Consider the following 21,059-nt stretch of genomic DNA (forward strand, 5'->3'; position numbering starts at 1 on the left):
CACTGCAGGAGCGCTAGCTCTCTAGGCCCGCTGTATTTGCGCCTTTGTAGTCTCCGCTTCGTGACATAAACGCAAACCGCTTTACATTCTCCCTTCCCTCCCCTCCCCGTACAAGATCGCAAACCTAAGAGGCTCGTGGTACTTCCTCCGTTACCTAGGACCTGAGTGCAAGCGCATTGGGCTCGTTGTACTTCCCCGTCCCCACACCCTCCTTTCCCGTCCTTCTCTCCCCTCCTCCCTTCCCCCCATTAAAAAGACCATCACTGCGTGGGGTTGCTGGTGATTCTCCCCAGCCAGATAACCGGCGCGCAAGCGCATTATGCTCTCTGTACTCCGTCACACAAGACGTGGAACGCAAGCGCACTGGAGTCACTGTATTCCCCGCCCCACCCTCGGGGAACGCAGGCGCTCCGGGTCTCCCTTCCTCCCGCTCGCTCGAGTCACTTCTCGGCAAAGCTTTGGAGAGGCGTGTTGGAAACCGGCTTTGAAAGACCAACATTCGTTTCCCAAACTGGGGCCCGGGAGAGCTGGAGTGGGCGGGTTCCGGGCCGTGGAACCGAGTGCATGTCTGAGGCGGCCATGGAAGCGGAGGTGGGACCGGGCCAATCCGGAGAGCCCGTTGAGCTCCCCGCGGCAGTGCGGGCGAAGATCGAGCGAAATCGGCAACGAGCCCTGATGCTACGCCAGGCCCGGCTGGCGGCGAGGCCGTACCCCGCGTTAGGGGCAGCGTCGGGGAGTGCTGGAGGTGCAGGTGCGCGCGCAGCCGGGTGGCACCTCCTTCTTTCCCACGCCTCTTCTCCCAGTCCAATTCCCAGACGGAGAGCTTTGATCCCGGTCTGTGCTGTGGTCTGCTGCTCTTCCCCGCATAAAGTCCTCCTTCCTTTTTTCATCATCTTGTCTTTCATCTTCCTCTTGTCCTTTTCCGAACCATCCGAGGCAAATTGACTTCGAATCCTGACCGTAGCTGTGGCTGGGAAAGGAGGAGAAGCACTGGATTTAGGTAGAGGACTTGGGGTTGGTTACTTTGGGTAAAGCACTGACCCCGGAGCCTCAGTTTCCTATTTTGTGAGATGAGATAGAATCACTTTGGAAATTTATTGGGCCCTAAAATACCCAATTCTTAAATCTTAGGTTTCCTGCACTCAATTTTTATTAAGCGCCTACTATGTGCCAGACACTTTGCCAAGCAAATGTTTGGGGTAATGGATCGTTAACTGGCCTCAAAGCCAGGAAGACTTGGGTTCAAGTTCTCATTCTGACTCGTACTTTTCCTGTGACCCACGAAAGTCCTGTCACTTAGATCATAAGTTGCAAAGGACTTGCTGACTTGAGGAGAGTAGAGTCTCCTCATCAAGTGTTCCCCTTAATGATAAAATCACAAATCTAGTCTTTATTCTCTTAAGCTGATTAGGAAAGTAATAATACAATTTTACTTTTACACTGACAACTTTTCTCAGAGTTGATGTGAATAAAGAATTTTGTTACTATAATGTAAGGTGACTCAGTAATAGTGGTTATCACATGGTAGTATCATTTTTTCCCCTAAGGCAAAAATTAGAATTTGTTTAGACAAAGATTCATGAACCTTTATTAAAAGAATACTTTTCTTGAAATGCAGACTTTCCCAAGACATTCTGCTTCTTTAATGTTTATAAATGACCCACTTAAAGAAAAATTAGTACATTGTTTGAAAATGTGAACCTAGAGGTATTTTACAAAGCTTTCTCTCAAGTCTCAGAAGGATTTTCCTTTCTGTAAAATCTACTCAGGCAGTTTTTAATATCACTTTTGACATTGACTATATGTTACCTCATAAAGGATTCAGCTCTTTAGTGGAAGCTGGTTATTTTAATCCATTAAAGTTCTACTCTCAAACCCTACCCTGGCATAGAAGATTTTTGTTCTTAAAGACTGCTAGTCATTTTTCTTTCTCATTGGAAATGTTTTTGAGTATAGACTCATTGAATGTCAATGATTTCTGAATAGGTCTAAAGAAATTAAAAGGGCTTCATCATCAGATTGGACAGAGTATGATAACGAATTTTGATCAAAGTAACTCAGATTATTGAGTGTAGAAGAGTGGTAAACTTTGCCAGTGGTGAAAGTACTTATATTAATGGAATCACAGATATTTGGAGACAAATCACAAAAATTGTAGGATTTAGGAAGGAAAAGGATCTTGGAAGTCATCTAAGTGGTTCTTAGAGCGTCATCTGGCTCTGTATTCAGCTTGCTGAGTGACCTCTTGGCCCATTTTTTCATCTTTCAAATGAAGAGATTAGGCTTCAGAGTTTCTTCCATTTTAAATAGTCTATGTATTTTCAAGTTCATTTTCCTATTTAAACTTCATAACAATTCTGTGAGGTTGGCGGGGCAGATAATTCCTACATTTTAGAAATTATAAAAGTGGGTTTCAAAAAATTAAATGCATTGTCTGAGAGCCATATAGTTAATGAACAGTGGGACTAATCTGATATTTATACAGTATTCTCCGTTCCACTGGAACACATTTTCAGTGGGTGGGAGGTAATTTGGACCAACATGTGCTTTTTGTGATTCTTATGTCTATGACGTGGTATAGACACAGTGTAAGCATGGGGATTTTGAAATGGAAGGAAATTTGAAGCTCCTCTAATCCAACCCTGATTTTACATATGAGGAAACTGAGCTTCAGAGAAGGTAATTGACTTGTCCAAGATCACACAAGTAATAAGTGGTAGATTAAGAATTCAAGCCCAGATCTTCTGAAGCTAGATAACTAATAATCAAATGGGAAAAGATGTTGAAATATATTCATAACTAGGACAACTGACAGCCCCACTCATGCATGGTGCCTATTATCTCTCCCAAGATGTGACTGAACAACAAATCAAATTGGTATGTGTTGAATGAGGCCATTTATTCCTGTTGTTCAGTTATCCATTCATGTTCAACTCTTCATGACTCCATGGACCATAGCATATTAGGTCCTTCTGTCCTCCGCTATCTGTCAGAGTTCATATTTGTTGTTTCCATAATACTGTCAATCCATTTCAACTTCTGCAATCCCCTTTTCCTTTTAACTTTAATCTTTCCCAATATCAGGGTCTTTTCCAGTGAGTCCTGTCATCTTGTTATTTGACCAAAGTATTTAAACTTCAGTATTTGACCTGTCAGTGAATAATCTTAAGGGAGAGGTCAATTTTCAGAGACCCTCCACAGCTATGAATCATAACATCTGAAGGAGTGCAAGACAGCCTTTGCTGACACAGGTGTTGTGGACTAGGAATGAGATAAATTGGAGGCAAAGGGAAGAAAGGAGAGGTCAGACAATGCAATAGCCTCTCACTTGGAGAGGTCAGAGAACAGCAACTGCCTCTCAGTCTCCTTGTATCATCCTCTCACAAGAGGAGATCCATTCTGGGTTGCATCTCCAGCAGCCACTGGCAGATGGCTCCTGTGTATTCCAGCAGCTCTCCCAGGTATTCCAACATATGACACCTGAACGTGGGGTAAGAATTACAGGAAGAACCAGAGCTGTTCATGAGAAGGATCCTTCCAGAGTTAAGGAAGAGGAGTCCTGGCAAGACTTTTTTAGTCAGGGTAATTAAATGGGCCACCACATCAAAGGGCCTGTTCTGACTACGATCCTCTTCTCATTGGAAAGTTTGCCTCCATGATATTTCACAAGATCAACACCTGCTACAATCATCCAGAAGTGATATTGCTTGCGTTCCTCAGTGTGCAGATCATGCTGTGGGGGGGAAAAGAACAGCAAAAAAACAAAAAACGAGGAATTGTTAAGGGACAGGTCAACTCTCCAAGAACTTCCACAGCTGTGGATCATAACATCTGAAGGAGTTGCAAGGCAGTCTTTCCTAACACAGGTGTTGCGGACTGGGAATGAGATAAATTGGAGGCAGAGGGAAGAGGAAAGGTCAGAGAATAGCAACTGCCTCTGTCTCCTTGTATCATCCTTTCACAAGAGGAGATCCATTCTGTGTTGGAACTCCAGCAGCCACTGTCAGGTGACTCCCGTGTATTCCAACATAACCTGAATTAATTTCTTTAAGTTGCTCTCCCTGCTGACCAAGAGACTTTCATCTTTTCCTAATCCCATTATTTTATAGGTGAAGAAATCAAGACCCAGCAATTTGCTGCAAGTCATGTAGCTGGGTACTAGGCAGTACCTGGTGTAATAGTATAGAATCCAGCTGTTGGAAGAAGCTTTAAAAGGAAGAGTCTTCAGTTTATTATATCAGTATGTGAATTTTCTTAGCAATTTATCCATTAACATCTTATTTACATTTTTCAGGCATTACTAATGTGAAATCAGCACCAAAGATAATTGATACAGGAGGAGGTTTCTTTTTAGAAGAGGAAGAAGAGGAGGAGCACAAAATTGACAAAGTTGTACATAAACCAGGTAAAATTTGAGTTTTTAATAAAATGGGTATCTTAGTTATTTGGAGATAATTCATATATAGAACTGTTATTGTTATAGGGGATTATAAATATGTAAAATAATATTATTAGCTAAAGTGACTTTGGCTCTCAATTCATCTGTATCACATATACAATGTGCACACCAGTACAAATGATCCTAGTCCTCAAGGGCTTAAAGGATAAGCCTGGGATGGTTTTATTGCTGGGAATATTTCAAAAACTTCTTGGTAGCAGAGTGCTTTTCAAGGACCAGATTAATGAAGTATAGAATAGCTCATCACCAACTGGCTGGCTACTTGGTGATGAATTCTTTGACCCTGATGAAAAATACAACATAGTCTTTTGCTGCTGGAGTATTCAGTGTATCTAGGGCCATAGAACTATTTTGAGGTTTCTAGTAGGCAGTGTATGCTGATCCATATCTCTTCTTATAGAATTTTAGACCTGGAAGAAATTGAAAAATCATTTGATCTAATTCATATTACAAATGAAGAAACTGAGCCAAAAGGCTGCTGGATACCTGATAGGTATCCTAGGATCATAGACTTATAGAGTTAGAAGGAACCTTAGAGGTAATCTAGTACAATTCTCCGTAAATTCCTTGCTAAAAAAAATACACAGCATTTCACTAATTATTTCATTGACAATCAAGCAAAGGAAGTTAGCCTGGTATGACTTGTTATTAGTAAATCCATTCATATTCCTAGTAACTTCCCTTCTAATCTCCTCTTCTTCTTTGTAATCCTCCTCTTCCTTTTCTTCTCTCCTCATTAAAGCATTTTTGGTACAAATGCCGTAACAAACAGAAAAATACAATGCCTTATCCTGTTCCTTCATATTTTTGATCTTTTTGATCCAATTTCCCTACTTTGAAAGCTTTTTTCATTCTACAAGTCTTGGAGATTGAAAATTTGGAATGGCAACAATTAAAACTGTTTTAAGTTGTTATAAATCAGTTTTATATCCAGACAGTTGTGGGTGGAAATTCAGTGAGTGCTAATGGTTTATTGCTTGATTTTTTTCAAGCTCTTTTAAGATCTGTATTTCTAGTTTGGGGATTTTATTTGTCAATTCATGAAAGATAGTGAACAGCTGATAAATAATTCTAGCTACCAAATTATATCTTGCTAAATATTTGATAGGTCTATATTTCAGCAACCTGCCGTAAAGTGTTATATTCTTTCCAACTTTTCCTTACACAGTCTTCATTGATCCAAGTCCCTCATTCCTTCTTTAGTTCTTGGTAGCAATAATTATCTTCATTTCCATCAAAAAATTGTCCTATGACATCCATGCATGAATTAGGCACTGTGTTGTCAATCTATTGTTGCCTATGGTCATGTGACCATTGCTTATAGAGGGTCTTTTGATTACACTCTTAAACATTAGTCACTCATAGATTTCATCTGACTAATGTAATGGTGGGTACCTGGTATCAGTTTTTTTCTTCACTATTGCTCAATGATGTGATAGCTATCTTCTCATTCCAGAAATATTTCTGTATGCTTTTAAATCAGTTTGTCATTTGTCTAGCAATGTGATCAGTACCCCTCCTTTTTTTTTTTTTTTCTGGTATTTAAGTGTTAATCTTGCTATAGCTCTCTTTAGGTAATAGATCTGATGTTTTGTTAATATTATATGAGAGAGTGAGAGTTATTTTCCAGAACTTTTACTATTTTACAGTTTCAAAAATGTACACCAAAAATGGTATTGGCATAGCTGTAAATTGATTTAATTGTTTTTCTCATTCAGCTTTGATTTCAGATCCTATAAATATTTTACATATACAGCTACAGTCTCCTCCTTGGTATCCTTATGTTCAGTGTGATTTCCTTGAAGTATTTCCTTCATCCATTGGTTCTATTTGTAACCTCTAATTCAAGCTCTATTTTTTTACTTGGTGTATTGTATCATTGGTAAAAGATTCTACAAGTTGAAGGAGTTGTTTAATCTGTTTTTTGGTAGAATCATATAATTTGTTGTTATCATACACACTGGGAGGTTAATAAAATATTTTGGTTTGATTCTTTTAACATGGAAACCATGCTAAGCAGAATTATAATTTGCTTAAGTTGTCCTTCTAAAATGCCATATTTATGTAATATTTGATTTTATGTTAGAGACGTAGTTTAAATAGACATCAAATACATGCTAAGCCTTTTCATTATAGTTGAATCTATTGTCTATATATGTACTATATGAAAAAGATATGAATGTGGGATTTAAAGACCTTGCAATAATCAAAAAAGATAATGTTTTCAGGCAGCTTTTTCAGTTAACCACTGAATTGATAATAAAGTAGCTTTTTATATCCCAGGAATTTTTGAGCATACCTCTTTTGCTTTTTAACTAATACATTGTTTTATTATGTTATAATTTATGTGTGTGAGTGTGTTTGCGCTGCAAGATGTGAATACTTTGTATAAACTACATAAATAAACAATCCTTGAACTAGATTTGGAGAGATCACTAGTGTTCTCATCCTTTGGCAATAGATATGTGATACCTTCTATTAAGAAAGATGGGATCAGGCTTACATCGGAGAGGAAGCTGCTAAAGTGTCCTGCTATTAATTCATGCAGCACTAAAGCATTTGAGCCAAAAGTTATGGATCTTGTCCAGCCCTGCTGCCTGCTACTTTCCAGTTTTGCAGAGGATAGAGTTTGTCATCTCCCTTGAAGTAAGTGTTTGTGAAAGAGGGTATATGTGAGATATGTTACATCCCAGAATAGTTTTTTCATGCTGGCAGGAGTGCTACACCATTCAGTGGTATTGCTAGAGCCCAGGTGGCCAGTGTTTTAGGGTTAAGCAGTAGTCACCTGGTTTCTGGATGGCTTTCCTTCTTTGGAAAGGATGTTAGATTAGATGATTTCCAAATACCCTTTCAGTTTTGTTTTATCATAAGGGTATAATGGGTTCTGTCAACTTTTAACAGTATCTCCCCTTTGCAGTTCATGACTGCATATGAAACAACAATGGATCCCATACATATTTGGGGATGGGGGAAGATGTTGGAAGGTTTTGATATTTTCTACAATTTGGAAAGAGTAGAAAAATCCTTTGAGTTTTTTTTTTAACTTAACAAAACTGAGAAAAATTCAAATGATTCTGTTTGTCTAAGTTCTGACTCCTTTTAAACCATTTTCTTCTTTGATCAGAAAATCAAATTTACTGTATCCTTTAGAAAATAGCTGAAGTTGTCTAAGTGGATAGATTTTCATCTTTTGCCAGCCCCTTTCATTTCCTTTTTTTTTTTTTTTTTTTTTTTTTTAAAGATCCTTCTCATTCTTAGGCTGGATTGCTTCAAATTCTTTCTATTTGGGCTTCTGTCTCCAGGCTTCTTCTGGTCTATCCTCATGAAACTTGTTTTAATCATGCCTATACTTTGCTCCAGAATCTTCCTAAGAACATAATTTTAGGGCTTGAAGAAGCATAAGAGTTCTGGCCCCTCTCCAACATCAAACACTCCTTCTTCCCTCCTTTTCTGTTGGTTGGGAAACCAAGCAAGACGACTTGTTTTTGATCACAACTAGAAAATGTCTAAAGTGAATTCTTAGATGTTATCACTGATTCTAAGACCAGCAGTGTATCCACCATGCCTTATTACCTCTCCTTTTTAGCAATTTTTTATTTCAGTGAGGGTCCCCAATGTTTTTCTGAGAAGATAGAATTCATTTCCCCACATTTCTTAGATTATGAAGATTGAGAATAGTGAATTAAGAAGAATAGGAGGCTCGATAGAGTGGTGCTAGCAATTTGGGTCCTGGGCTCTTAAAGACTAGCTAGTAAACTACAAACTCTAATATGCTTTAGAATTGACAAGGTTTTGACTACTTATTTGAGGACCAGACAAACTAAATAGGGAAAACTGACTATCTAAATTTGTTTTGTTGTTTTTTTGCAACTCGGAAAGAACTGAGATCTGTTTTTGATATAGGGTAATATTCTTGCAGAAACAAGTACATTTTTTTTTTATGTGTACTAAATTTCTTATACTGTTTAATTCAGATAAGTGAAATATGTATTCTCTGGGACTTTACTGAAATAGAATACTATCAAGATCTTCTGGCTAAACAAATGGTAAAAAGCTGTGAGAATATTGGGAAATGCATAGATCATCCAAAGCAAGTCTAACTAAAAGATTTATTCCTCTTTTCCTTAGGGCCTGTTCTAGAATGTGATTATGCAATTTGTGAAGAATGTGGGAAAGAGTTTATGGATTCTTACCTCATCAACCACTTTGATTTGGCAACTTGTGATAATTGCAGGTATTATCCATGTTTCATTTCCTGTATTAGGCATTTGTTCTTATTTTTAAAAATATTTAAAGAAAGAAATTTTAAAAAGTTTTTCATTCAACATAACTGAAGGTTTTTTAATCCAGATGAGAAATGTCAATGATAGTTAAACTTTTGTTCTTTAGAAAATATTTTAAAAGTATGTTTCTTGTAATACTGATTTTAAATTTTTATTACTCTCTTTTGGATTTTACATCACCTTCATTTCTGAGCATATCCTAAATATCTGACAAATTTTTGTTGTTTTTTTGTTTGGTCCTCAAGGCTACTTAAAGTCACTTAAGGGGAGGTGTGCTCTTTTCTTTTCTTTCTTTTCTTTTTTTACATTTTTTATACAGTGTCACAAGATGGTGCAGTGGGTAGAGTGTTCTTGGTGTCAGGCTTACCTTAGTTTGAATCTTATCTCAGAGGCTTACCTAGCTCTGTGACTCTGTCCAAGTCTTATAGATTAACCGAGGTTACCCTCTTACTTGCCTTACTTTTCATCTGTAAAGTGAGGGTGATAGCATTTCATTCATTGTTGTCTTTTGTAATTGAAGAGAACCAAAATGACATCACAGTATCAGTTCAGTGGGAAAGAGATGTCTCTAAATTTGTGCATCTCATGTTTCTTTTGAGCTGCTGCAGCACACAGAGCACAGTACTTTTCTTTGATGTGGTTACGCCATCCTGAGTGGTGCCAGTGTTTTCCATATCTTACAATTGATACCAGTGTTCTTCAGAGACCTTGAAAATGTCATTGTATTGCTTCTTCTGACCTCTGTGTAAGCACTTGCCTTCTGTGAGCTCTACAGAAAATAGTCTTATTTACATGTATTTAGGCAAATGTAAGTTTGACATTTGAACAGTATGACCAGTCTATTGGTCTTGTGCTCTCTGTAATTAGTTTGAATACTTGGCAGTTCAGTTTGACACAGGATTTCAGTATCCAGTCCCTTATCTTGGCAGATGATCTTCAGAATCTTCCTAAAACAATTCAAATATTAGTGGTTCAGTTTTCCGGCATGGTATTGGTGGAATGCCCAGGTTTCACAGGCATACAATGAGGTCAGAGCTCATTGGACCTTTGTCCAGGAGCTTTGTGGACCTACAGGTTGGTAGTATTTTAGTACTTGTTCTCTTCCACGCTTTCCTGTATAACCTGCCAAACATTGAGCTAGTAATGGATAAACCTCTTTACCTATGTGGCCAACCCTGGAAAGTATACTGTCAAGGCACCTACCTTCTACGGTTGTAGTGAAGATCAGATACTATGATATATACAAAGAACTTTGCAGACTTCAAGCTCAGTATAAGTACTAGCTACTATTATTATTTAAACCTGAAATTGAGTCTAGCAAGTGCTGATGTCCTTCTCCTTTTAGTGCCATACAGCCACATAAACTATCTCCAGAACAATCACATTTTGATAGGAACATTTGTGAGGCAGGATGATAGAACTAATAAGTACCCTTCCTGTTCTAAATTCTATATTGTGGAAGTTTTGGCCTTTTGTATTTAACTGATTCTTTGTGGTTAGTGATTTTTTACTTTTAATTTTAGAGGCATGTGGTCCTAAACATTGTTGACATGAGAATCTTGTCAGTCAGAAGGTCCTTATTGCAACTCCTAGCTTTGAGAAGCTGAATGACTCACTTCTTTTGTCATTGCAGTGTGATTGTCTTAAAGATATATAAATTACAAAATATTTTTTGCTTCTGAAATTTCATTATTTTAAATTGAACTGATAATGTAAATGGCATTTTAGAATTACCTCATCTTTGTTGTTCTTTGCTAGAGGGTGCTGACTGTTGCTGTAGCTATTTGAATAGTGAGACTAAGACCCTGTTTGACTTAGCAGACTTTTTTTGAATCTTTTTCAGAGATGCTGATGGTAAACACAAGCTTATAACTAAAACAGAAGCAAAACAACAGTACCTCTTGAAAGATTGTGATTTAGAAAAAAGAGAACCAGTGCTTAAATTTATTGTAAAAAAGAATCCTCATCATTCACAGTGGGGTGATATGAAACTTTACTTAAAACTGCAGGTATGGAAAGATCACTTTCATATGATTAATACTCTGTTGGTTCACTTTTGGATTAAACTGATCCAGCTGTCCACAAAAGCTTTTTAAGAAGAAAATCATGTCATCTGAAAGGATTATTAATATTGCATAAAGTCTTATATAAAGTCTTTCTTTAGTGTTAGAGTGAGAAATAGCCAGAGAACCTAGCTACTTATTCAAATGGTTTCTACCATCAAGAGCATAAACATATCAAATATTTGGTCCCAGTTATGGGTAGTCTCTAATCCAGGGATCCTCACGGCTAGATGCAACAGCTGAGGACGATTATCCCCTTCACCCAGGGCTATGAAGTTTCTTTATTTAAAGGCCCACAAAACAAAGTTTTTGTTTTTACTATAGGCTGGCCCTCCAACAGTCTGAGGGACAGCGAACTGGCCCCCTATTTAAAAAGTTTGAAAACTCCTGCTCTAATCACTTTTATACAAAGATCCAAAGAGTAACTACTGGTGTTTAAAATCTCTGCTTTAAAGATAGTCCCTTGGTTTCAGAGGGGCTGAAAAACTTTCAGAGTTTTAAACTAGGGCAGTTTTGTAAGCCATTATTAGTTGACAAATCAGATTAGCTAAGATATATGGAAGAAGATGATAGAGTAAGATTCCTCCATATAGAATATGATGTTCAACAAGTGTGCTCTGTCATGGATCAGCTTTTTATTTATTCTGTACCAAGAATCCAAAGTTTCCTTAATGGTTCCAAAAACTTTTTTCCCTTATAGTAAGGGTAGGCACAGGATGGACTATGTGTGGTTGATATGGCATGATTTCCCCTTATCCCTTCCTTTCTTCATAGGAGCATATATTAGAACTGGAAGAGACATTAAAGATCATCTAGCCCAATCACCCTATTTTATTAATTTCCTGCTATAATTTCATTAAAGCCTTGTACAGTAATTCCTTTTACATTACTACTCATTGAGGTTTTGAGTTTCATATATGGGAATTTTGGTGGAGTTTTGCAAAAGCTGTAGACAAAACAAGAAAAGACTAGTAGATATCACAGAAAAAATGTAGAAACTTTAAAAATGTATAAAATGTGTGTATAGTATTGCATATTATCAACATATTTTATCTTTTAATATCATTATGATTCAGGCTCTTAGGAAGGGCCCAAAAATTTTATGCAGGTTTTCCAGATTGCAGGAATACTGCAACCCTACCCCCCACGATGTAGAAATGATAGCTATATTTTTAATTCTAGTCATTTCCCAAAATATTGCCCTCTGTCTTCTCCCTTTAAACAAAAAAAAAGTTATATGATTGATAATGTGTATAACATTCTGCTTCGGTAGCTTCCTGCCCTCAACAAAAGAGGGAAGTCTGTCCTGAAACCAAGATTTAATTCCCTTATTTTACAGAGTTAGAAAAGCTAAATGGTCTACCAGAAATTACACAGCTATAATACAACAAAACTAAAATTAGAACCCATTTCCAAATGCAGGGCACTTTTCTTTTGCATCGTATTATTTTAAAGCCATTTTTAAGGTTAACATTGCTTATGTTATTGAAAGACTTTGGATAATTTTCATTTAGCTCAATTTCAATAAAAGCTCAATTTTCTTATTGCAAAAGACTTAGAACATCACATTCATCTCTTTGGAACCTGTAAAGTTTGATTCACTTTGTAATAGTTATGCAAAAAGTTTCTTGATTCTTTGACCTGCAGGTTATAAAGAGGGCTCTTGAAGTTTGGGGTAGCGAAGAAGCCCTGGAAGAAGCAAAGGAAGTTCGACAGGAAAACCGGGAGAAAATGAAACAGAAAAAATTTGATAAAAAAGTAAAAGGTGAGATGCTAGGGTTTTCAGCTCACGAAAGGCTCCTTTTTCAAAGGTTTTGCCAAACTTCTAACTGCTTTTTTTTTTTTTTTTGGGAGGGGGACTATTGGAAATGACTTTGTCAATAACAGAGAAATTGTTTAAAGTAGCACTTACTGTGGGGTAATGGGTTCATAGTGCTGTTTTGCTTTGCTTTTGGATACCATTTAAAAGCAGATCATGCTTTTTTGTTGGATATTAGATTTAGATTGTGTTCCTGGAAAGCAAAGATAATTACTCTTTAAAATAACTGAAATAGGCATAGATTTTAGAGCTGAAAAGAACCTCAGTAACCATTTAGTCTAAGTTGAGCTGGATGGACCACGTTCATAAATCTACAACAGGAAGGGACCTTAAGGACCATCTAGGCCCAGAGAAGTTGACTTTTCCATAGTTACATTGGGAGCTGCTGGTATAGAATCAAACCCATATCATCTGATTCTGGTGCATATTCTTTCAGTCCAAGTAAGTTTAAGTTGATGCTTTTTTCCCCCCTCCTCTGGATATTCCCTTTAACATCTGGATATTCAGAATTATTTCATGAGTATTAAATAAAAGATAGCTGTTACACATTTTAATGAGATTTTAATGAAGAAGGGAAACAATGTTTTTTCATAAATGGCTTTGGCCTTGGACTTGGGAGACCCAAATTTGAATCTCATTTTAGATACTAGCTAGGTGATCTTGCTTTCTTCCTCCTCTCTGTACTCTTCATGTTGGGCCCTGCTGCAGACCCTGAATATAAGCAATAAGAAATCAAATTGCTTTGCTACCGATCTATTAATTTCAGAGCTGAAGTAATAAAGGTGGTGAAATGCATATTGTTGAAGAGGAAGCATAAGCTGGTTTTCTCTAAGGTACTGCTACTGTAATAAGCTACTAGCATGTTGGATGCTGCTACTTTGTTAGTTTGGTCAGGCTTCCCTTAGAAGTCCTCTTTTCTTCTCTGTGCTTTTTAAATTAAAAAAAAAAAACATTCAAAAATAGTTTTATAATTAACATAAACAATGTTTTACATAGTAGTTTAATGAATGGTTAATAAACATTAAGAATACTCTTAGAAGTATTTTGGTAATAATACACTTAACATAGTAGATTAGCCCTTTTACATAATAACTCTATGAAGGTAGTGCAAAAAATTATCATCTCTGTTCAGATTGAGAAAATTATGATCAGAGTGGTTATGATTGCTAGTAAATGGTTGAGCCTGTGTTCAAATCAGAGTTTCTGGTTTGAATTGAATATATTTTTTTGAGCAGTACCTTTTTAAATGTTTACTTGTTAACAAACATTATTTTGGGCATCAAAGTAGTGCTGAGTGATAGTGCTGAGCCTACAGTCAGGAAAACCTGAGTTCAAATGTGGTCTCAAATGCTTACAAAATGTGATCCTGGGCAAGTCACTTCACCTTGCTTGCCTCAGGAAATGGCAAACTACTTTAGCAACTGCCAAGAATGGGTTCACCAAGTTTTTTTAGCCTTTCATGATTCTTCTGTGAACTTGAGACTTTTGAGCCTTCATTGGGATCAGTCCTCTTCTGGGACAGCTTAAACTCTATAGATTATCAAGTCTTCGCTGTTTTGTGGCCCTTTTTCCCCTTTGGAATACCTAGGTTTGTATAATTGTGCTTTGGTTTCTCTTGATGAAAGCAAACTCTTTGAGTTAAAAACTTCCTTGTTTAAGATTTTTATTGATAGTTATAAAGACTTAGGAAAAAAATGAGGAAAATATTTTAAGGTTCCTGATAGGAAACATTATGAAATTTTGAATTATGTATTTTTAAATGACTATATTTAAAATAAAGCATTAATTATATTATGAATTTTGAGATTTTATTGTTAATCACTTTGTAAACAGGGTCAAGGTGCAAAAAGGCTTTGGAAAACTTTCCTTGGCTCCTCTGTAGTGTCTCACTTCTCCATGTTACTGAAAAGCAAATTAGCCATTGCTTTTCATCCTGTGGTACTAACAAGTAACTATTTATCTATGATCTTCCATACTGCTTAATATTCTCATACAACCAATTGGTAAAGCAAACAAATATTTTATCCTTCTCTGGAGGATTTATGGGAAGTCAAGGATAAAAATTACTTAGAATCAAGTGTGGAGAGTTGGGGATCTACACCAAGTACCTACAGTGATAAGACCTTGTTTCCATTGAAGATATCTTTTTTTCCACACGATGGGATTTTTAAAACATTTATGAACAGAACAGTGTTGTAAAATAAAGAGTTCTGTGGAAGAAACCTCTCTGGATTGCCTTATAGGTAGATAGCCTCAAAGCTAGGAAAACCTGTGTTCAAATCTCATCTCTATATATACTGAGCCACTCTTTAAAATTGTAAGTTTCAGGGAAGGTGCTGACTTGAATCAAATCAAAGGTTACAGTCCTTATCCCTAAAAACAACCTCAAAGATAAATCCAACCTGAAAGATAAAGGAATTAGAAAAGGTAAAGTTTAGAATGCATTGCCTAGGAGTAGTAGGCAACATAATAGAGTGTAGGCATTTAGTGGGGGGAGGTGTCTGAATTTAAAAAAAAAACCTTTTTTTAATTTCAATATAACTGGGTTTCCTTTGTAATCGTATTTTATTTTATGAATTTGATAACTTACTCTGAGATTGCCAAAAAAGTTCTAGACACAATAGTGGAAAAACCACTAGAGACTCAACATGCCTCCCTTTTATTGATGATTCATTTCAACCTGTTGGCATTTTCACCTCCCTTATCTGTAAAATGGGAATACATACCTTTTTCTAACCTCAGATGATTTCTGCGGGGATCATCAGATGAAATGACAGAAATGAAAATGTTCTTCAAAGAAGGGCAGTGGCAGTGTCTTAAGTCTATAGTCACCTAACTTGTCTGAGGCCAAACTTGAAATTGGTTGTCCTGACTCTACAGTTGCTCCTGTATTTAGGAGCCCACACTTTTTCTTTCTTGTTAAACATGGTAAGTTCTCATTAACAAAACATTTATGAAATGAGCTAAGATTAGATGATTTCTAAGGTTCCTGCCAGTATTGACATTACAAAATTATGAACTTGTCAATGGATGCCCACCCCACCATTTCTATCTCACCTCATTTTTACATTTCAGACCCTAACATTCCTTCAGGTTAAAGGGCAGTCATGAATTCTCATTAAAGCTACTTCAAATTTATGTCAACTTTATACAACTTTAACTGTTTTAAATAGTAAGATTATTTAAACCTTAAGTATAAATTGGCATTTGCAGTTATTCTTACCATGTTTTGGTATTTTAGAATTACGTAGAGCTGTAAGAAGCAGTGTATGGAAAAAAGAAACTACTATTCACCAGCACGAGTATGGAGCAGAAGAAAGCATTGAAGAAGACATGTACCAGAAGACTTGTACAATCTGTGGCCATCAATTGACTTATGAAAAAATGTAATCTGAGTTTTAACCTAACCATTTTGAAATTGTATATTTAAATAAAGAAAATTTTAATGATTAAATAATATGAAGTGATTTCAGTTTTCTGTTAGCAAGCACTGACTTTTTACATATGTATGGGCATTTATTTATTAGATATTTGTGGTTAGAAGCAAGTTAACTTATTTTCATCATGCAGTGGGGTGAATCCAAAAGGTCCTAAGGTCAATAGTTCTTGCTGTACTTTTAGCCTTGGTATTAAGAAAAAACAGCTACAATAGTCTCTTTAGTTCTCAACCAATTTAAGTTTGATATTGTCTGTGCTTTTGGAATTGTCATAAAACGTGTCTAATTAAAACACATCCACATATTTTACCATATTGGCTTATTTCAGTGGTTTTCCTAGCTCTGAATTCTGTAATTTAACTGTCAAGGAATGTGCTGAGAAAGTGGCCTTCTGTGACATTCAAAATTGTACCTAGCAGGAAAATAAACTTAAATAGTTTGGATCACCTTTTCATGGTGATCATTTGTCATGTATATTATTTTAAACCATAATGAATAAAGGAAATACAAGTAAATCATTCTATGTATGTGGTAACTTTCCTTAGATGACAGTCTGATTTTACATATGCATTTAAGTAATGTTGTATAGTACCATGTGTTTTATGAATAATTGACGACTCGATCACAACAGGTTTCTGGGTGAGAAAACTACCTTGGAATTGCACAAGATTTTTTAAAAGTAGACATTTTGGGGTCAATTACACACAACAGACTAATGTTAAAAAACATATTTCAATTTTATTTAACCATATTTTGTCAAATTATCCAGGAACCATGAAAATCTATGCTGCTTGGTAAATAAAAGAAATCCCAACTTTTCTACTTCATGAGCTCTTTTTCTAATGTTTGACATGCCTCAAGTGAAAGTACTTTTCTTGTGCCTTACTAGAGAAAATATATCAAATTGATCACAAAAAAGTTGCATTTCTGTCACATTTACATGACATCCTATGGTCAGCTTCACATTATTGTATTTAGGAAATCATTTGGGTTTTAGGTTTAAGCAGAGATGCTTACCAATTTTTCCCCCTTTTCCTTTCCCCCCCAATAAATGAAAGAAGGGAAGTAAACAAAATGCTATCAGGAAGCCAACATTCATTCAAACGATCCAAAATAAATGACATATTTAAAAATATATGTTTTGTTAAAAGTCTCAACTCGAAGGAGGAAAAAATCCGCAGGCCTGCAGAGCACAGAACTGTTGGAATACAGCTAAAATATGATGGTCCAATTCAGCTGTAAAGAGAAGGTTTTCCAACGTCACCATGTACTGTTGTATTATTTGATGATGCTATAAAAGAAAAAAAAAAAAAAGAAATTAAAGGAAAGATGGAAACCACCACAAAAACAACTTCATAGGAACCAATTTGCTCAGCCTACTATTGGGGATGAAAACCCTCTATAAAATCTGGGTAGGGGAAGATGTGTACTTACTACTGTTGGGTAGAAATAGGTGTATAAGGGACAGTTAGATAGCATAGTCAAAAGAATACCAGACCTGGAGTCAGGGGGACCCAAGTTCAAATCTGGACTCAGGCATTTAACTCTTAACTGTGTGACTCTGGGCAAGTCACTTAACCCTAATTGCCTTGCAAAAAATAAACATTTAAAATGCTGGATATTAAAAAATAGGCTTTCTAATATATCTAAGGAAAAGAAGAAAAACCTGGAGAGGGGGAAGGACAGGCTAAGGGAAAGAATAGAAGAAAAATGGCTAAATGATGACTGAAAATACTTTGTTGTGACCAATGAAATCGGTTTGTCTAAAGCTAGCGTTCTAGGTGATAACTAAAGTATATAGTCACTTCTTAAAGTGGCTCATGAAAAAAGGGAAGGGATTATGACAGCTTTATTTCCTTTACATTAATTCAATAAATCTTCACAGTAATTCTGTTATGTGCCTAACATTGCTGTTATTGAAGATATGAGACATATAAGGGACAATCCCTGAACTCAGAATTTACAGTCTAGTTAGGAAAAACTGAAAATATGAAAAGACAACTAAAAAGCTAATCGTTAAAGAAATTCAAGAAAAAGTGTGAACAATCAAAGGAGTGGAAGTAAATGCTGTGGGATTTCAAAGGGAGAGACATCACACTACTGAGTCAAAAAAGGCTTCACTGAATAGGTTAAGACTTGAACCTGGCCTTAAAACAAAGCAAGATTATGACAGGAACAAAGGCCCACACCTTGCTAATGCTTGTATTTACTGTTTTCACAGGTTCCTAAAGCATCAGGGTAATTAATAAAGCATCAAGCAAATATCCAATTGCTTAGTGAAGCTATCCATAAGACATCAGACTGTGTGTACACTTCTAGGTCTCTAAAGAACTGTGGAGGACACTAATTAAATCTGAAAGATTTGTGAGATCAGAAACCATCTAAAAAACAAGTATTCCCTCCATTTATAGACTATCCTGTTTAGATAGAATGGTAAGGAGAATAATGTTTGAGTTTTGTGTTAGTAACCTTCTTTTTAAATGGAAATATTCTTTCCCATAATTTGATATTTTCTTGGAGGCATCCTTTAGCTTAGTATAGTTAAAAATCCTTTCTTCCTGAAATTCAGACCATCTTTTAAAAATAACTAATGTCTTCATTTTATTATTTAGGTGATTAAGTATAGTATATCAAGTATTAAAGAAAGGGATACCTCAAATCCAAGCTAAAATCTGACTTTCCTAATCTTCTTAAATGCTCTCCCAATTTATCTTGTTTATCTTGTAACTGCTTACATGTTGTCTTCACCATTAAACTGTAAGCACCCTGAGAGTAGGGAATATTTTTTCCCCTTCTTTGTACATTCAAAATTTAGCACAATGCATGGTATATAGTAAGCACTTAAAATGCTTTCTTATTTCTTCCACTTCTTAATCACCACAGGAATCTTTTGAAAAATGTTATTGATGATGACGTCTCTAAAGTTCTCTCCAGTTCTGAACCTATGAACTCACATTTGATTGAAGGGGTAGAAATCGAACACATGGATTTCATTATTATAGTTGATATCTAGATAAGGAAACTTTCTACCAATATAGACTGGCAACTTCTCTGCAATTTATAGTTTTAGAGTTTTGCCCAGGGTCACAAAGGAGCATATTGGAGACAGAACTTGAACCCAGGCTGTCTTGGTTCTAAGACTGACTCTCTATCCAAGATAGGCAAATACCTTAAATTGGTGTCTAGTGAAAAACACCAATTGGATATTTTTGGTAGAATACTAAAGAGAGATAATTCAAATGAGCACAATTTTACTTTCCTTGACATCTCTACTATAAATCCAGGTCCCATGAATTACAAAAATATAGCCATTAATCTTAAAAATGTATTTTTAAGACAGATGAATCTTAAAAATGTATTTTTAAAACAGATGGAACCTATTTTTCAACATTTTTATTATGCATCTAATATCATGGGGATACAAAAAAAAAAAAAAAGAAACAAATCACTTCTCTTAAAGAGTTATAGTTCCATTGGGAAATAACATTAACATGTGTAAATATATACAAAATAAACAATAAATATACAAGGCAGTTAATAAAAGATAGGGAAGGAAAGAATAGAGACAAGTTGAAAGTTCCATAGGTACACATCACTTTTTGGCTAAAAGGAAAAGAGGCAAGTTTTAAAAAGGAAAGTACAGTTTAGAAAGGGCAGTTAAGTAGCATCATAGATGGAGAACTGGGCCTGGAATCAGGAAGACCTGAGCTCAAATCCAGTCTCAGAATACTTACTATCTGTGAAATCTTGGGCAAACCATAAACTCTATGTCAGTTTCCTTCTTTCTAAAATGAGCTGGAGAAGGAAATGAAACCACTCCAGTATTTTTGCCAAAAAAATCCCAAATGTGGACACAAAATTGGAAACAGCTGTTGGAGTTTTTCTTCTTTAAAATAATATAAGAATGGTTCTTTCTGGGAGAAGGCAGGTTTCTGGGAAGGTTTTCTAGAAAATGTGATGTTTTTTCTTCTTTAAAATAATGTAATAATGGTTCTTTCTGGGAGAAGGCAGGTTTCTTGGGGTGGTTTTCTTGGAGGCAGCCTTAGTATCAGTTAAGAGTAAATAATCACCCAAAACGCAGCCAGGGATAAAAATACAAATGTTTATTTCTCCTTCCAAGTCTTGTCTCTTTCCTTGGGCCCAGATAGCTAGATTCTTAAAGGCCTCTCTCTCTCCTTGGTTCTAAGAGCTCTTGAATTTTTGTCCTTTGCTTCTGCCTCTGCTTTCTTCAGCCTCCAGAGTCAGCACCAAGTTGAATCTGTCTTGCCTCCGAAGAGCTCTTGCAGCTTTGTCCTTTCCTTCTGCTCTCTTCAGCCTCCAGCCAGCACAAAAATGAATCTGTCTCTCTTGCCTTCCAAAGTAATTCTCTCCTGGCTCTAGCTCAACTCCGGCTCATGGCTTCTTCTGACTTGACGCTCCCCTCTCTATGTAATTTGGCTGAAATTCTGTCTGAGAGCCTCTGTCTATCTTATATATGAGAGAGAGGAATTGTGGGATACGAGAGAGAGAGAGATTATGGGTTTTCTCCCATAGTGCTCTCTGGCCCTAAGAGCTTCAAGGGAGGTGTGAATTCACAAAGTTACATAGTTTACTTTGTGAATCTCCCATACTTGTGAACTCCAATGAGTAAAGGTGTAAACACAAGCATTGTATTAATTAGTTCTACTTAGTACTTTGTTTCAAGTTCTGTCCCAAAACATCAACTCTAATGAGTTAGCAGTTTGTAAAGATTCCAATAAACAGCAACATTTCAGAACAATAAACCCACCAACCTGTAAGAAGATCTGTTGCAATCTCTCTATACAGTTCTTGTACCAAGGTGTTAATATATTGGTCCCATCAGTTTCACATCGTACTAAGTGTTCTGTTAGTATCATGATAAAGCGCTGGAAAGATAGAAACAAAAAGAAAATATTGGCAATCTCTTGTCCTATCAATTGATGAGCAATTCCAACATTTGAGAAATATTTACCTAAAAGAGACCAGATGACTTGAATC

At 36.2% G+C, this 21,059-nt stretch overlaps 2 protein-coding genes across 2 annotated transcripts in view; one reads left to right on the plus strand and one right to left on the minus strand.

Moving 5' to 3' along the window:
• The first annotated feature begins 378 nt into the window (after nt 1-378).
• Nucleotides 379-16,373, plus strand: XPA (XPA, DNA damage recognition and repair factor). Its single transcript, XM_051995695.1, has 6 exons — nt 379-751; nt 4,295-4,405; nt 8,588-8,693; nt 10,586-10,751; nt 12,453-12,570; nt 15,866-16,373. The coding sequence occupies exons 1-6, from the start codon at nt 565-567 to the stop codon at nt 16,012-16,014; spliced, it is 837 nt and encodes a 278-aa protein (XP_051851655.1). The 5' UTR covers nt 379-564; the 3' UTR covers nt 16,015-16,373.
• A 406-nt stretch (nt 16,374-16,779) lies between these two features.
• The window catches only part of NCBP1 (nuclear cap binding protein subunit 1), a 51,126-nt gene continuing 46,846 nt past the window's right edge, over nt 16,780-21,059 (minus strand). Inside the window, exons 22-23 of the mRNA XM_051995662.1 lie at nt 20,834-20,947; nt 16,780-17,352 (exon numbers count right to left, since the gene is read on the minus strand). Coding sequence (XP_051851622.1) covers nt 17,215-17,352; nt 20,834-20,947 — 252 coding nt within the window. The 3' untranslated portion in view covers nt 16,780-17,214. The remainder of the gene's footprint in view (nt 17,353-20,833; nt 20,948-21,059) is intronic.

This window comes from Antechinus flavipes, chromosome 1 (assembly GCF_016432865.1).
Source record: "Antechinus flavipes isolate AdamAnt ecotype Samford, QLD, Australia chromosome 1, AdamAnt_v2, whole genome shotgun sequence".
Classification (NCBI taxonomy): domain Eukaryota; kingdom Metazoa; phylum Chordata; class Mammalia; order Dasyuromorphia; family Dasyuridae; genus Antechinus; species Antechinus flavipes.

Excerpts from the sequence above, each read along its gene's own strand:
- XPA (XM_051995695.1), top strand. The coding sequence starts at position 565 with ATGTCTGAGGCGGCCATGGAAGCGGAGGTGGGACCGGGCCAATCCGGA. Across the intron at positions 752-4,294 it reads GGGGAGTGCTGGAGGTGCAG|GCATTACTAATGTGAAATCA; the intron begins GTGCGCGCGCAG and ends TACATTTTTCAG. Across the intron at positions 4,406-8,587 it reads CAAAGTTGTACATAAACCAG|GGCCTGTTCTAGAATGTGAT; the intron begins GTAAAATTTGAG and ends TCTTTTCCTTAG.